Source organism: Chiloscyllium punctatum, chromosome 11, assembly GCF_047496795.1.
Source record: "Chiloscyllium punctatum isolate Juve2018m chromosome 11, sChiPun1.3, whole genome shotgun sequence".
NCBI classification, from domain to species: domain Eukaryota; kingdom Metazoa; phylum Chordata; class Chondrichthyes; order Orectolobiformes; family Hemiscylliidae; genus Chiloscyllium; species Chiloscyllium punctatum.
Genome location: NC_092749.1, coordinates 53,504,311 through 53,521,876, shown reverse-complemented (window position 1 = coordinate 53,521,876; position 17,566 = coordinate 53,504,311). Strand labels below are relative to the sequence as shown.

The window sequence follows — 17,566 nt, the reverse complement described above, 5'->3', positions numbered from 1 at the left end:
TTATTGGAGCCAGTTTGTTCAGTGAAAATTCTTTCCTCTGTTTCGATGGTTGATGATCTGAGTCTATGTAATAACCCTTGACTTGATCTTTTTGATTTTTCTTTGATTTTTCCAGATCTCATCCTCTTATCTACACTTTGAAATTATGGCATGGTTGGTGGATGTTATTTTTGAGTGGTTGGTGAATACAGTATATTGGCTGAAGCCCTCCCCATGCCATAGGGCAATGGCAGCTTTGTCATCCTGCAATGCCCTCTTTAGTGTTCTTAGCAAAGGAGACCATTTCAGTTCAGGCTTTTTATTTCCTGACTTCCATCCCCCATCCCCCTTTTTACCCCCAATATTACTTCTGAAAACTGGGGGCTTAATCCGTCACTAAGTATTTGGTGTCTGCTATTCGTTTGAGATGCCATTTTTGTTACTATTTGTGTATGCTTTAACATGTCTTCTATTTTCTCTTAAAAATTTTGAACAATAAAAACTTTCTGTGAAAGGACAATTCCAGAACATTTCTGTGCACTTTTGCTGAACATAAATACCTTTTAAAAACAAAACCTCAAGGAAAGGCAACAAGGATTTACATCATTTTTCCAGCTGATACAGATGTTGATCAGTCCTCTCGGATTGAAGGAGAAAATGGATTCAGACGATTTGAGTTTTCTGATTGCTTCAGACATAACAGACAGGACTAACAAGTATGCCATTCTGTTTTTAATATTACAGTATCAGAAAAAGGTGAGGCAAACTGTATGAAACTTGTGAGCAGACTTTGTGCTGAAGAAACAAAATGTTTAGCCAGCTAGACAAACTGAGTGAGGCACTAGGCATGTATCTTTTTAATGTTCATGAATTAGAACATGCATGAGAATTCTCAAATGCAGTATCATCACAACATACTGAGTATAGACTGAACGTTTGGAACTTCAGACTTGCAAACTTCAGACATTGAACAAACATGCCATTATAACATCCATAAACAGAAAGTCTTATGACAGTATATATAGAGTTCACAGGAACAAAGTAGCAGCGTCTTCAAATGATCCCAATTGTAATACGCAAAGGATCCTTTCCTTTCAAAGGTAAAATCAGATCATTGCGCATTAACCGAAATGGATTTGCAGTTTTCTGTCGTTGTAAATCATGGAACAGTCCTGTAAGGAAGACGGAATCCAAGGATTCGGAAGATGTACTAAACAACACAGCTAGAGGGCGATAATCACTCCATCCAGACCCTAATGCAACATAAATGATGAATGTGATGCTGTAATCTATCCAGATCATTGATGATTGAAATGAACATGCTGTTTATAACTGTGCAAGAAATGATAGACACCGGGGTAAGTGCAAGCTTATTCAACCAACGTGCCTATAACAAACCAGCATTAGAATCTGATGGTGTCCAGCTTCAAAAGAATGATACATCTCAAGTGGAGCCACAGTTTTTGAAACTTGACCTCCTCGCAATACTTTAAAATTAGCTCCCAAACGCAGGTAGATGGTCTTTTTTGCAAAGGTTATGAACAACGCAATAATGGAATTCCTTCAGCAACATTTCAAATGCTATTCTTCATACTTTATTGGCATACCTGGATATCAGTGCTTCATGCAACCCAAGTGAGGTAAGAAGCTAACTGGAAATAGTTGAATGATTGTGCCAGATTTACACCTGATTTTGCCACAATCACCCAGCCCATTACAGGACTTAACAAGAAAAGGTGTTAGTTCAGTCTGGGAGCTGAAATTTTTTCAGATACTACAGAACCAAATTGTTAGATTACAGTAATAGCATTTCTACTTTTGACTGCATGTTATGATAGAGGCAAATCTAGTCAGATGAGAAGCTGTTCATTTTCGTCCAAAGATTTCTGTAGGTTACAGCTGATGTGGATTATTCGGTCTTTGCTAATCTTTTGAACAGCATTTATTTAAAAATAGAATATGAAGCAGTGATCAGCATTTGGGAATTCAACACTGGTCCCCATCACTAGGTTTCAACATGTAGATGTTCAATATGGATGAGGTGCACTGATCAGAAGAGGATCTATTCAGTTGTTTCAGTATGTGCTCTCTGAATTTAATTGTTGTGCACTTCACACTGCCAGTGCATTCATCATAGGTCTTCTTAGGTATTTGTGCATTCCTGTTTCAGTATTATATATTTCAGTCATTCTTTCCTACTAGGTAATCATTTATGTTTTTGGTGTTATAATTACCTTCAGTTAGCTACAATAGATTGTCTCTTCGTTTTTGCATGAGTGTTTTGCGCAAGTGAGGTGAGATTGGATCGTCATATATAATGAAATACCAGAAGTTTCAGAAGTGACCTTTAGGTATTTGCAGAAACCTGAAGACATCCTCCTTTTACATATATATCAAATTTCAATATCTTCAGCAAAACCTAATTTTTAGTTTGAAATATGCTGTAGTTTGAGAGAGCAGGATCCTGGAGTACGGATTCAATTCTAGAATTGGGTGCATTTGTCACTATTCAAACTGCAGTCCAGTTGATTTAACAAATGTTTGTTAGTGAGTGTTAATTTTGTTTGGGTTACTGATATCAGTTAAGAATATTTTAAGATTTGATTAATTGAGGTAGTATATTGATAGCATGTACTTAGCACCTCCACCATGTCCAGTTCTGCAAAGGTGAGTGTATCTCCACTTCCACTTTTGTCACATCTCAATCTTGATACGTTAGAAATTAAGCCCATTGTTTGAGGAGTCTTCATAAAAGATTGTCAACCTGTATCTAAAGAAACAATAAATGGGGAAACTTTGCATACTTTAAAAAGAATGCACAAATTACTGATTATTACAAGTAAATAAACTCTTAACTACGAATAAAATGATCCATTGGCATAAATTCCACTTGTTAAAACTCTAACCCCTTTATAAACCTCTCCCTTATGCATGCATGTGCATGCATCCATAGAGACGGAAAAAAATTCTTGGGTTTTGTGGGCATAATCTGGGAAAGCAGTTCGTTGTCCTCTAAACAGGACCTGCTGAGATAATTCTTGTGCTGATCAAATTGCTGCTTCTTACTGCACTGCTTGCAGGAAATACAGGTGGCTGGTTCACACCTATAAAAAAAGCTCTCTGACTTAATTGAAAATCAAAGCTAAGAGCAACTGCGGAAGAAATAATAAACTGGCTTTCTTAAAGTGACATTGACTGCAGAGAGCTCCTGAACTAATAGCTTCTCTGTTTTGCTCAAGGCACCAAACTGTTCAGCTATTTAAAATGAATTGTAGTTAGCAGGCAGAAGATCTTCATGGATAACTGCTTACTAGTCCACAGACTAATCAGTTGCTCATTGCTAATTGAATCTCAGTATTCACAAGCTTTTGCACCAGCTTACCTGCAAGCTACACATATGACACTGCTGGTTTCAGTAATAGTTGGTTATTGCTTTCAAAACTGCAGTAATCTGTCAGTCCTTGATCTTTTTAAAACAGTTCTCATTTCAATCCAAAATAGAAATACAGAAAAATATGAAGACATGATCTTTACATGCTCAACTGTTTAACTGGGTTGATGGGACTCACTCACTCACTCACTGAGACTGAGCATGCTGTGATGTTGGTTTTAGTTGGAAAGGGAAAATGGACAGCCTTGAGTAGAGATTTGATTTTGAGAATATTAACATTGTTTTGATTACTGAGCCGGTAATCCAAAGCTCATTCACATTCAAAGATGGTAGCTTGAGTTGGTGTTAAATTCAGTTTCTTACATAGATCTGCAATAAGAAGTTACTGTCAACACTGGTAGTGTGAAATTCCTGAATATACTTGGAAGGATAACTGTCCTATTCTGCTTTGTGTGACTCAACCAGTCCTGTGTTAACTTGGTTTTGAGACGACCTAGTGAGACACTCAACTATCCCAATTGCTGTAATAAAATTAAAAGTGCGTGGACCATCTGGCATCAACTCCTAGGCATCTGATTCACACACCACATAGCATGCCTAGTCAACTCCTAAAAACACTATTGGTTTGGTGCTTGGCCAGAATTGGGAGAATTATTCATAGACATGCCATGCAACAGTTTGGCAGTTCTCATAGAATAACATGTTTTGCCTAGTCCCCAGATTTTTTATCTTCATCTCTGGGAATGTTCTTTTCCTCTAGAGGAAGCTGAACAGTGCCGTAGTGAAGAAGGAGTGAACCTGGGTGTTCTCTGCATGATTTCAAAATCTATGAAGCCCCTCAAAATCAGCTCAAATCTGGGCAAGGAAACACAATAAGAACTGTGGATGCTGGAAATCTGAAACAAAAACAAACCACTGGAGATCTGGTCTTTTCTGTAGAGAGAAAAACTGAGTTAGCGTTTCAAGTTCAGTGACCTTTCAGTACTGGATGGGTTCTGACAAAGGGTTACTGGACTCCACATTAACTTTGGCAACATCTGTAGAGAGAAAAGCGAGAGTTGCTGAGTTTCTCCAATGTTTTGTTTTTGTTCAGTGCCATCTCATGCTTTGCCTACAATGCTCTTAGCTAAGTACTACTTCCAAATTGTATTCAAAATTGAGAAGCATTGTGGTATCAAAAGCTGAAAAGGTACTGAGCTTAGGGTTGTTAATGTCCAAGATCAAGCATAGCTTAGCAGCAACACTCTTGACTCGAGTTCTGAATGTCATAGCTGGAGTTGGTTAGTATACTTGACCACCTCCTCACATTTATACCTATTGCAGATGCATTTGCCAAGAGAGACCACTGCAGTGTCCTTTTGGAAACTATGCTGCATCTGCAGAATGAGACGTCTTTTGTGTTGTTTTGCCCCACTGCTGTAAAGTGGGGGAAAGTACAGAATGCAGCTGCTTGAAGCTGGACATCCCTGAGATTGAGGACAATCGGCAGAAAAATTCTTTCACAATTTATAATTGCAGCCAAATATATCTCCTAGTCTTCCATCGCCATCAAGTCAGGAGGCCAAATGTGGTTTGTGAGGATCTGAGAAGATCGTGACATGAGTGGAACCAGGCACACTGCATATTTTATTATTGAAATGCGTTTCTGAAGTACAAGACTGCATACTAAAGAGTGACCCCTAGTCTAGGTTCTGCTGAAAGAGAAGTAATCCTCTGAACCTTTGAACTGCTTCCAGTGCATTTACATCAGTACCCCAGATGTGGTCTAGCCACTGCCTTATATAACTTGAGGTACAACCTCCTACTTTTGGATTCAATTCTCACAATGTGAACATTCTATTTTCGTTCCTAATGACTTGCTGTACCTGCATAATACATTTCTGCAAATCTTGTACTACAAATCCAGATCCCTCTCTTTTGGAGCTCTGCAATCTCTTGCGGTTGAGATAATATGTTACTTTTTTATTCTTCCTATCAAAATGAACACTTGCAGATTTTCCTGTTTTATAACTCAAAGTTGCTAGATCTCTACTTTGTTGTCATCTTTTCCCCAACATATTTTCTGACCTATCTTTGTCGTCCAGCAAATTTAGCTGACATGTGGCATGGTGGCTGAGTGGTTAGCACTGCTGCCTCACAGTGCCAGCGACCCGGGTTCAATTCCCGCCTCAGCAACTGTCTGTGGAGTTTGCACATTCTCCCCATGTCTGCGTGGGTTTCGTCCGTGTGCTCCGGTTTCCTCCCACAGTCCAAAGGTGTGCAGGTTAGGTGAATTGGCCATGCTAAATTGCCCGTAGGGGAATGGGTCAGGGTGGGTTGCTCTTTGGAGGGTCGAAGGGCCAGTTTCCACACTGTGGTGAACCTTTTGGTTCCGTCATCCAACTTGTATAAAATTCTGAAGTTAAGACTGTGACCCTGATCATTGAAACACATCACTTGTAATGTTTTGTCAACCAGAAAATGAACAGTTTGTGCCTATGCTCATCCTTCTTGGACAGTAAATGATCTGTTCATACCACTACCTTACTCTGTACACTATAAACATGTTTTCTGCAAGTACCTTAGTGTATCTCTTCAAATATCTCCTGGAAATCCTAAGCCAGTTAATTTACTCAATGTCATTCAGGTCAGATATCCTTTTAACTGCACATCCATAAACTCAAATTATCTAAGTTTTATTAGTGCACCCTCATATCAATTTGTGTGGGGAATCTGCAATCTTAACACATTCAAAACACATCAAGTAGCTCTGGCCTGTTATTGCTGGCAGTTGTGCTTCAATTAGAATGTATATTTGTATATGTATAGATTATTATACCTGTGTATGTATAAATTAATAGTTTCTCATTATAAATGGCCTGTACTTCATTCTAGAGGTTTTTTAAACCCATTTACAATCGTGCAACCTGGTCAATGCACTTTTCTAAAAGAAAAAGTCCAACTTTGTTTACTCTCTGTTTTGGGATTGACATGCAAGGGATCAAAACACAGTTGTTAGAATTTGTAACACTGGGAAACAATAAATGTAGCCAATTAAAATATATTTTTGTTTATAAAATGAGGCTCCAATTAAACCTTAAAGAACAAACAATCAAGTTAAATTCACTCAATGGGCATTGCCTCCCCAAATGTTCCAGAAGAATTTTTTTCCCCAGCAAAGTAAAATAATAACTCCCTTTTCTCGTACCCGAACTGAGAATAAAAGATCAACTTGCTCGGGTGAAGATAAAATGAACATAGATGTGAAAAGAGGGTGATAGTACATTTTAGAAAGTAAATTGCAACCTAGGAGCAATGTGCCAATGTTGCTGCCAGATGTGCATTTCCCCTTCTCCCAAAAATGAATAATGAGCCTATGGGCTTTGTTGATCTGTAGTTGAGAGAGGTGATCTCACTGTTAATGACAGACAAAAATGTGACATGCATATCCTCTAATCATTGGAATTTTGGCAATCTATATCTTTCCTTCCTTAGGATATTGGAAGATTACTTTTAATGTTAATATGGTCCTTTACCCAGCCACTGTCACAATCTACTCAGATGTGGGAACTTTGTGCCCAGGCTCAAGTGCCTTCGTAGACTTGCCCACTGCTGCTCTAATCACTAACTCTTTCAGTTGTTATACTGTTTCTGTTTTAGCAGCAGAAATCTCAATAGATTTCTGCTTCCAGAAGTTTTCCTAATCTAATTTTTCCCTGCTTTTTAGGGCATTTGAAGGTAAATTGCCTCTATTTTGAATTCTACTCTATATATAACGTACTTCACCAAAGGGACTTCATAACTTTCTGTCCTCCTTCTTGGGGGCATTTAGAGGTTGCCATTAAATACTAACCTCTGACAAACATCATATCCCACAAAGCAGATATGCAGCTAGGTGTTTGTAGGCTAGTTCTGAAGTTGTTTAATAGTAACTGAGTTAATCCATAAGTACCAATTGTCCTCTGGTATCCTGCTAAAGCAGATGTTATTCAGTAGACCTTTAAGGTAATTGGCAATGGGAAGCTCAACTGAGAACAATTTGATAAAGGGGTCAGTGCTGATATCCTTGCAGTTTTCATCAGTTCAGGAATATGGCTACTGTACTTTGATCTGGAGAACCATGATATCTTTCTGTCTTTGGCACATATGGCAATGAAAGGAGATGAAGTGCCTCAATCAGTGCTCAATTATTTTATATATTTGCGCATTATCTTTCACTTTTAATTTCCAAATTTGTCTGTACCACAGTTTCCTTTTGTGTCTTGCTCATGTGGTAGCCTTTTGAAATGTTTCACTGTAGAGTAGTGGCACTTGTGGTGTTATCCATTATTTCAATTTTCAATTGTAATAGTAATGCAAAAGGTTGCTAATAATTTAAGCTACTTGGAGAACGTGGGAGATTCACTTTTGGTTGGGGTAATGACCACTAAGGAAATGACCGAATATGGAATAATATTGAATATTAGCTCTGGCCTCACTGATTAGACATGTTTTGAAAGGATGCTTGGGGGCAGGTGGAATACCAATAAATCAAAGGCCATAGGTTTAGCAAAGCTATACTTCAAATAGATCTTGGGCTGTGTTATTGTTTATGTGCATTTATAATTGGTGTCCTGTCGGTCAATGATTTTGTTTTCACGTGAAGCTTAGTAATTCAAAGCCAGGCTATGATAAATCTCCTGATGTTGCAATATCTCCCACCATCCCAATGGAATGTATTTGTTAGAGTGCAAGGTACATTCTATAGATGGAAATATATTCCGCCTTGAGAGCTTACAGCTTAATGGTCTTAACATAAAATTCACCAGCTTCAAAATCTCCCCACTCCTAACCTCATACCATGTCCAGCCTTCCCTCTCCTCCCCACTTCCTTGACTGGACCTAACCTGTCCATCTTCCTCATCTATCCGCTCCACGCTTCCCACTGACCAATCACCATAATCCCCTACCTGCATCCACCAATTACTGCCCCACCCCCTCCCTCTCTTTATTTCTCAGCGCCCCACCCCACATCCTGATAAAGGGTACCAACCCGAAACGTCTATGTTCTTGCTCCAATGCTGCCTGACTTGCTGTGCGTTTCCAGCTCCACATTTTATCAACAAGGAAAAATAAGTGTTGTGCAGGTAGCCCCTTCGTGACCAAAACTCCCTCATCTTTTAAAGCTCTGTAATTAATTTGCATCTAGACTATAGGTTATCTGGGTTCAAGTGCAGAGGGAGCTCCATAGCAATGTATGCACCTTAATCTTAATTTGCCAAACTCCAATTCAGAACATTCTCATTTGCTCAATCTTTGAGAGGCAAGCATTTCCAGTTAGGAAGTGAAGATTTATAGGGTAGGTGAGAATGTATATTTTGAACCCACAATTGGATCAAATGTCATCTCATTAAATGGTGGTGCAGGCTGCAGGGACTGACTGGCATATTCCTGCTCCCAAGTCTTATGTTTGTACATAAAACAAAAGAGTTTTGAGCTTTGAAATACTACCCAGGCTGTTGAATGATTATCCCTACTTAATATAAATTGCAATTATTTCAATACAACAAATGTCATGTTTTCATATTTGAATTGTTTCTTTATTTCACAGTTGGGTGTGGCTTTTGGATTTCTTTTACCTCCAATTTTGGTGCCTAATACTAAAGACGATCTTAACCTAATGGCAAGAAATATAAGTATATTGTTCTATGGAACAGCAGCAGTAGCCACAGTGCTCTTCTTCATGGTTGTAGCAGGTAAGTTTATTTTGTTTGAAGAAATGTGAGTTCTGATTGTATTCATGGCTGGTATGTGAACTCATGCATCCACAGGATTTTGCATACAAATAAGATGGACCAGAGGGTAGAAACACTAATTTTTTCACACTTTAAAACAAACATTAGAGTCAGCACCTAACTGCATTAGTTAATAGACTTTACTTGGCATAACACTCTAAAATCATGCAATTCCTTAACAAACCTTAATTCAGCAAACTTGACTTGGCAACATACAAGTTAACCATGGTAATTGGTCAGTTCGGACAGCATTTGGTAAATTTTCAAAGCTGCTGTGGTTGTGACATCAGACCTGCAGAACATAACACTTTGCTTCTGCAGTGATACGAAATGTTTTACGGTCATTTTGGCTGCATCAAATTACTGAATTCATCAGTGAATTTAAGCTCTATCATACATCTTTAAATGGGTAAGTTAGTGCATAGCATAGCTAATTTAGTTCAGGTCACTTAAGGAACAAATGTCCACTTTCCAAAGCACAGGGAATTTAAAATGAAAAATTGTTGCCCAGTCAAAATTGGTCTGAAATGAGCTTTATGTACCATGGCACGCTCGCATTGTGTTTGTGCTCTTGACTCTGTACTCTCGTTTGGGAACCATGTAAATCCTAGTTCAACTGATTACCAAGTAGCTAATAAATGCATCCACTTTCCTAATTCATGCCTTTTGTTGGCTTTCTATCATGTACATTAAACATGAGGATTAAAAGATTCTTTAGCTATTGAATATAGTCACCGAAGATGAAAAGAGGCCATTTGGCCCATCATGTCTATGTCAGATCTGAAGAAACTGTGAGTAATTTTACTTAAGTACACTTTGCTGATAGGTCTGTGTTTCACTTGTTAGTAGTTATCCAATCCCCTTTAGCTTGAATAAAAATACTTGAGAAAACATGGATATTAATCCTTTTAATCAGGATTTTAATTTGAACTGGTATCATTGTTAACTTTGTGATCCTGGACTGTTAAATTGGGTTTGGATCCTATGTTGGGCAAGTTTATTCTCTGCCCAGTAGTACGAAAATATATGTACCTGATTTTGTAATGAGAAGTCCAAACAATTAGTTAGAAAAAAAAATTGGAAAGGCTCCATAGTATGCAGAAAGTAACTTAGAAACAGGTGCCCATACCCTAGCCTGCATACATGGTATGTTTAACTTTTCCAATGAGGCTAAATTATTTAGTAAACCTTAATTTTTAAGTCATTTCTGGTTTAGGTTATCTATGTCTGGTCTCTACCCGAACCTTTTCTGTCTCTTTCCCCCTTCTCCCCATGCAACGGGTGGAATCTTAAGATTGGAGTAGAAGTTGAAAATGTCTTGCGTTGATGGAAGTTTTTAAAGAAAATACATATCAGTGCTGTGCTGCAAGAAGCTAGAAGTTTGACATTCTAGAATTAGGATGGGGTTTTATTACCCCTAGTGACTGCCAATTTTTTTATTTAAACTTTCTTCCTGATTTTTGTCACAGTATTTACTTTTTCTCTCCATCTTCCCTTATATCTTGGATTCTTGTAATGCTGTAAAATGAAGTTGTACACAATTCTTGGTTTAGCTTTTGGTTTGGAAGGCTGAAGTTTGCCCTTCAATGCTTACACTTGATATTTTTTCTTCTAAATAGTATTCAAGGAAAAACCTCCACTTCCTCCAAGTCAGTCACAGGCTGTGCTTTTGGACACTCCTGATGAGTATTCTTATAAACAATCAATTATAAACTTGTTCAAGAATGTTCCATTTGTGCTACTACTGCTAAGTTATGGTGAGTAATTCAATAATTCCAATTTGAATTTTAGTTTTGAGATACTTTGTATTAAATTTATTTCTTTTCACTCTCGTTGTTTAGTACTTGAGCTTTAGTTTGTTGAATGTTCTTCATAGCTGTTGGACTGAGTGTTCAACATTTTCTCTAGGTTTACAGGTCTGGGTCTGGTGATCATATATTGACAAGAGCTTTCTATGCAAATTAAAAATTCATTGGCATAAAAACTACTGAAGTACTATGGTGCAACCATGAGCATCTATCAAAATATTCCTGATTAACAGATTAATTTTTCTTTGACTGCTTAATTCATCAGCAGGTGATTAGTTTGGGCAAATATATTCCATCTCATACATAGAACAGAATTCAATTCAACTGTTCTTGGATTTGTTTGAAATCTTTGAATCAGGGTGAACCTATTTCCCTTCAAATCAGTCCTCCACTCTGGTTTCCTGTAAATGGTTACTCTAGAGTAGAATGTCTGAGGGTGTTCTCAGTCCTCTGAAATTGAAATCTTTTACAACATAACATTGGAAGGCTCATGCCAGTGAATCGCTTTACAGAGTCACCTCAATGGCAAGCAGAAGTTGAAGCTTAGGGTGTTTAGATTAGGTTTTGCACTGATGTTGCCTTATTCACTTCAAAGACAGTTTATGAAACGTGTTGTTGGAATGGGTTAGTTAATGGCATACTTGTGGAAAATTTGAAGTTATTCATAGTTTAGGACTTGTACTCTACAGTTTTGACTCTTTAATTCAACATTTATTGACTATCACTCTGCATTAGTTGGATATGATAAGTGTCGGATTAACCTAAGACTCGTAGGTTTCAGCTCCAGCTTGAGAATATAAACAGGCAAGGCGGATCTACAGTCGAATAAAGCTTGGAATAATATTGTTTGTTTTAAGAGATTTATTACTGTAGCTGAGCTATTACATTTATTTTATCTCTTTTAGGTATTCTGACAGGCTCCTATTATTCTGTAGGAACGCTATTAAATCAGATGATCATTACTTACTATGAGGTAAGTTGGTAATCTTCAAACTAAGTGAAATTTCATATGAAGTTTCAATCTCCAATCACCCTAACAAAAGTTTTTCTTGTGAAATATGAGCTGTTTTCACCAGTAAAATGCATGGTTACTTGACCAAAATGGTTGCTTTCCTTACCGTAATATTACCTTTATCTTTATAACAGATGTATTTGTGGAGGGGTTTAAAATGATTTTAATTAGATTGGTATTTAATACTTTTTATTCTAAAAATGCATCTGTATAAAGTTATCAAGGTGATGACTAACTGAATAACATATAAACTCAGTTGTTTCCAATCATGCATAGCTTTTTTTTGCCCTTGCTGACAATGGAATCCATTGATAAAATTTTGCAAGTAGTTACTTAATTGTAACATAGTTGCCTTCTGATCTTGCACTCTTTCTGTTAATTGACTCTTTTGTAAAACAAATTAGTGCTGATTTACTTTGGGTCCCCATTGATTCCTTGTGATTTGAAGTTCCACATTAATATTATTTTGCATCCGTTCACTTTATTTTAACACAAGCTAATTTATATTTGTCTTGCGTATAGTATCATTTTGCTCCCATCTATATTGCATGTTTTCGCAGGTGTAAGAATACTTTATGAAGGAAAGTGAAAATTAACTGATTTCATATTGGATTCTTTCTGATTTTATGCCTGATAATTGCTAGCAGAGCACCGTGGGATGTTTGTTAGCATCCTGTTAGATAGGAGGAAAACATTTTGTATGTCAATTTGAATTTTGTTTTTGTTGCAAGGGTGAAGAATTAAATGCTGGCAGAATTGGACTAACTTTAGTGGTATCAGGGATGGTAGGTTCCATCATCTCTGGTTTCTGGGTGGACCGTACAAAGACATACAAGTGAGTATAACCATTTTCGGCACTTAACTGCAGTCTGTGTAAGTGTGCGAAGAATCCAAGTTTGTCCTGACTTGTTGATTTTATGACTCTTACTGGTACTCTTTCCATTTGCTTGCTGTAGGACAACTTAAACATTGAATATGATGATTCTAGAAATCAGACTAAATCTAATAACACCATAACCTATTCATGTAAATTTTTGATTTTTAAGTCATACTTTTCAGGCTTGACTTGACTGACTTGTACCAATCTAGACGTAGTTTGCTTGAGCATAGTGAAGAAAAAGGTATTATACCATGAGGTCTGCGGAGAGCTCTATTCTGTAAATAGTGATGTTTAGTGCCAGCACCTAAAGTTCTTGCTAAGCCAACTATGTTGAGGCATGCTACCCAAATGTTTTCGATCTGTATCTGAAGCCTTAAAATATTAGGTTTCATGCTGTGATTTCAATAATTATAATACATAAACATTTCATGAAAATAACATGCTGTTTTAATTTCTCTTTGTGGTAATATATGTATATATTTTAGAATGTAAATCTATTTCTCTGTAGTGTGTTTCTTTCTTCTTTGTCTCTTTCTCTTCTCTACACTCTTCACTACTTTAGTAGTAATAGATGAAAAAGTTTACCATCCAAACTTTATGGTTAGAAATCTATAGAGTCATAGTTCTCCAAGACATCATCTGGGTGATTTAGATATCCGCATAACAACATTTCAATGTCAATTTTCTGCAGAATAGGCAACTGAACAGCTTGCTGTTTTGAACTGAATTTTCTGAATTTCAAGAACCAATTTCTCAGTTATCCAATTGTTGTGCAGCATATTCCGAAGGGATTGCTTAACTAGAATATGAAAATAACACCATGACAATAGTAAACAAAGACTCAACTGACATCCAAATGTAAAAGGTTCTAGGAATGCAAGAAAATAGCATGATATGTTTAGAATTTGTGTTAAATCCTTGATGATGATGTGCTTGACTAATGACCTTTATATCTCTTGTTCAAAAGCTTAATATTGTCTTGTAGCAATCTGAATATTTGTGGCCAACTCCAAAATCCTAGTCTGCTATAATCTACAAAATAAGTAATTAGCTATTAATTGCATTTCTAATTAATAATAGGTTATCTGAAAGTCCCTTTTCTAAAATATAAATATATTTAGCTAGCTTTGTTTATCAAGAAGTGTGGTAAGGTTCAGTTAAAACTGACATTAGTACACTTGCGAATTTGGCAAGTTGCTTCAATTGCTATGTTGATACATGCTTGTACTCTAACATCTATCTATGAAACAGGTTTCTGTAGACTAGTTCACATGAATGTTCACAGTTTTTGATGAGATCCAGGTCTATAGCATGTGTCATTCATTCTGTAGAGTCTGGTCTTTTATTCTATTAGATTATGGCTGATTTATTTTGTCACCTTTGGCCATATTCTTTGAAGCCAAACAAAAATCTATGCATTAATCTAGAAACAGAATACTGTGCAAACTGGAAGTTTTAAACACAGCAGCAAAGCTGTTGATGGGAAATTGACTGCAGGTGTTAAATCTCTTTCTCCTTCCTCTGCTGATCCAGCATTTTCCTATTTCAAAACTGTACTCCTATTTGACTTAAATTTCAATAGTCCCAGCATCGATAGGCTCTTTTGTGAACATTACATGCTTTTGCTACTCACTGTTTGGGAAAGGTTCTCACCTTTTAAAGTCTTTGCTAAATTTTAAGCTGATCCATTGTTTTGGATTTCTCCCACCAGTGGAAAATGAGTTTATATAATTTCAAACACCACTGGCAAACCGCTCCCCCCCCCCCCCCCCCAAAAAAAAACTATATAACTCAATGGAATATAAATCAACATAATGGTACATGTCTTTATAATTTAAATTGTGGTGTCCTTTGGATGAATCTGCACTATCATCTCCAAGCACAATGTTTATTTCCTAGTAAATAAAATCTGAAAGATCTGCAAATCAGAAATGAAAATAGAAGCTGTTGGAAAAGCTCAGCAGGTCTGGCAGCATCTGTGCAGAGAAATCAAAGTTAACATTATGGGTACAGTGACCCTGCATCAGCGCTCCAGTTCTGAGCTTTTCCAGCAACTTCTGTTTTTGTTTCTGTGCATTTCCTGGTGCCTAGTGCGTAAACTTAAATCTGGTATTGTAGATGCATTCTAAGGTGCTGTATAACTGAAGCATCACATCCACACTTTATCTCAAAGCTTAACAATTCATGAACCTTATTGATTGCTCTTATCTGTATTTACTTTTCAATAGGCCTTGCTGCATTGTAACAGCTATAATTATATTTGACCCATCTGGTTTGACAAATCCTCTATGCTAGTAACAGGCAATGAGTAATTAGTTGCACTTTATAATTTGTGAAAGGAAGAATGTTGGCTTGGAATCTGGATATTTCTCTCAAATTGGTTTGTAGTTGTATACATCTTTACTCCACTGGAGAGCTCTAGGGGTAAAATGTGGACCTTAAATCAGAACTTGAACAAGTTATTGCACACTTGATCACTTTAACGAAAATGAGTTAAACTTGTTTTAGTAGCCCAAACTCAGTGTTTTTATTACATCTCTAGACTTTAAATTTATTTTTCAAAATGGGGAACTTTGTAACCCTTTTTGCCTGTGCTTTGTGACAGTGGGCAGCAGTGTCTGTTCTATTGTCTGCTAACATCAGTCACTGAAGACTATTACTCACTGACGTCAATTAGTGGGCAATAGTGAAAACGTTCTGATATGAAACAACTCTTCAGCCAGTTGTGTTTAGCATTTCAGTGGAAGGTATGGAATTTTTAAAAACACTTATTGTATCAACCCTAATAGAAATCTGTCTGCTTATATGTACCTAATTTGGCATGAACCAGTGGCCCAGAATTTGCTGGGAAAATCAGTGAATTTTAAGGTGCATGCCATTATTAGTTTGAAATTGTCCTGTACTTGTGCTGAGAATCGCAGCTTGCTATAAATGTCTTCATAGAGTTTCAGGAAAGTCCTGCATTTCCACTTTAATCACCAACTAAGCTCACCACAAAGTTGGGGATGGTAATTTAAAGATGTTAGGATATTTATAACTTCTAGATTAATGATACTGCATTGCCACTAGATCTCTGTGACCCAGAAAAGGAATAATTGAGATAATGGAAACTGATTCCTGTAGGCAGTTTTTATTCACAATTTTTTTTAGAAAACCCTCACTTTCCCCTTTCTTTCTTTCTCTCGCTCTCATTTTTGTTCCCCTCTCTTTATTTCTCTTGCTGTGCCTAATCTACCCTACTTCCTTATGTCATTCTTGTTTCTTTTTCTGTCCTTAAATCATATTTGTTAAGTAGATAAACTGTTGGACCCATCATTCACCAGGATTCCAGCTAAGCTGTTATCAGCTTGAACTTAAGCAATTTGCAACACAATTTTTTGAGTTGGAGGCAAGGGAGATGTATTAACTAACGGGGCACGCTCCAGCAAATTCTGAGCCAGTGTCTTATTTCAAAATCCACTAGAAGAATTCTTCTAGAAATTTGTTTTTAGCAACCCTGTATCTTCATTCGTTAAATATATGCATGTCTTTCCTAGTAGTCCAGAACTAATGTATTAATATAAATGTTGAATGGGAGTTCTACCTTTTGTAATTCTTTTCTTTGGTTTCTCACTTGCAGGCAGACTACCCTTGCTGTCTACATCATCTCATTTATTGGAATGCTCGTTTTCACCTTCACATTAAATCTTGGTTACATCCAAATAGTCTTTGTCACAGCAGGAGCCTTGGGGTAAGAGACCATTTTATATTTTAACTAAATGGATAAAGGAATCCGTTAACTTATTTTGTCTGTAATTTTTATGCTATTGCATTGAAAGTGTTATTAATGTTATTTATTGGAGTGATTTTTAAAAATATATTTATAATTCAGATTAAGTTAATTCTTAAATGGTGTTAGTTTTGCAGCAGGATTAGTTTAAATTTTTAAAATGCAGTATTCAATGAGATGAAAATTTGTGAACCCTTTTTGCTAATTTTTTTTTCCTTGCCATCGTTCCTCGCTGGTTAATTGCTCCTTGCTAAGGCACAGTTTCCAGCTGATAATCGGTATCAAGGTTTGCACATCATCAGGGTATTCTTCAGTGGGTATCAAATTTCAGTCCTGCCTGTTCTGATATGTTACCTACACACTGGATAGCAGTTAGAATTGGGAACTCAGCCTTACTTTTTGCCCCCTTCCACACCACAGTAGTAAGTTCCATCCTATTGTCTATACCTCTATTAGCTAACACTGAAGATCAAAACATAGGAACTTATTGATCTGTTTAAACTAGTCACTGAGCAGACTTGCAGAGTCATTGGGGAGTCTGATGTCTCTGTCTTGATATTAATTGATTACTGAATGGTATTTGTATTGTGAATAAGTATTATAATTAGATTTGCCATGTCATTCCTTATAAATGTTGTGAGTTCAAGTTGATAATTTTTGAGAGGTCCAAATATATTTTGAGAATGGAACGGTATGCCTTTGAACTGTTAATTCAGAGTCTCAGCAAGTGCAGTCTCAACACTGTCAGCTGCTCTTCTTTCTCTGCATGCTCCTTACTCACTGTTATATCATGACTAAAAGCCTTTAAAACACTTAATTGGGATATTAGAATAAAATCTTGGAATCATGATTAGAACTTTTTCTAATCCTTCTTAATCAGTGCATATTTTAATAAACAAAGTTTGTTATAGGTCTGTACTAAAAATTAATTACAATTCCTATTGAGACCCTCAACAGCTTAAATTTACAGTGTA

The 17,566-nt window shown here is 36.8% G+C and overlaps 1 protein-coding gene across 5 annotated transcripts in view; it reads left to right on the top strand.

Annotated features, from left to right (window-relative positions):
* The window catches only part of flvcr1 (FLVCR choline and heme transporter 1), a 35,266-nt gene that overhangs the window by 1,831 nt on the left and 15,869 nt on the right, over positions 1–17,566 (top strand). For all 5 annotated transcript variants that reach the window (XR_011961845.1, XR_011961844.1, XR_011961843.1 and 2 more), the window contains exons 2-6: positions 8,940–9,084; positions 10,743–10,880; positions 11,837–11,904; positions 12,675–12,778; positions 16,443–16,553. Coding sequence is in view for 2 of the 5 variants with exons in the window: in XM_072580807.1 (XP_072436908.1) it covers positions 8,940–9,084; positions 10,743–10,880; positions 11,837–11,904; positions 12,675–12,778; positions 16,443–16,553 (566 nt within the window). In the remaining 3 variants the exon portion in view is untranslated. The remainder of the gene's footprint in view (positions 1–8,939; positions 9,085–10,742; positions 10,881–11,836; positions 11,905–12,674; positions 12,779–16,442; positions 16,554–17,566) is intronic.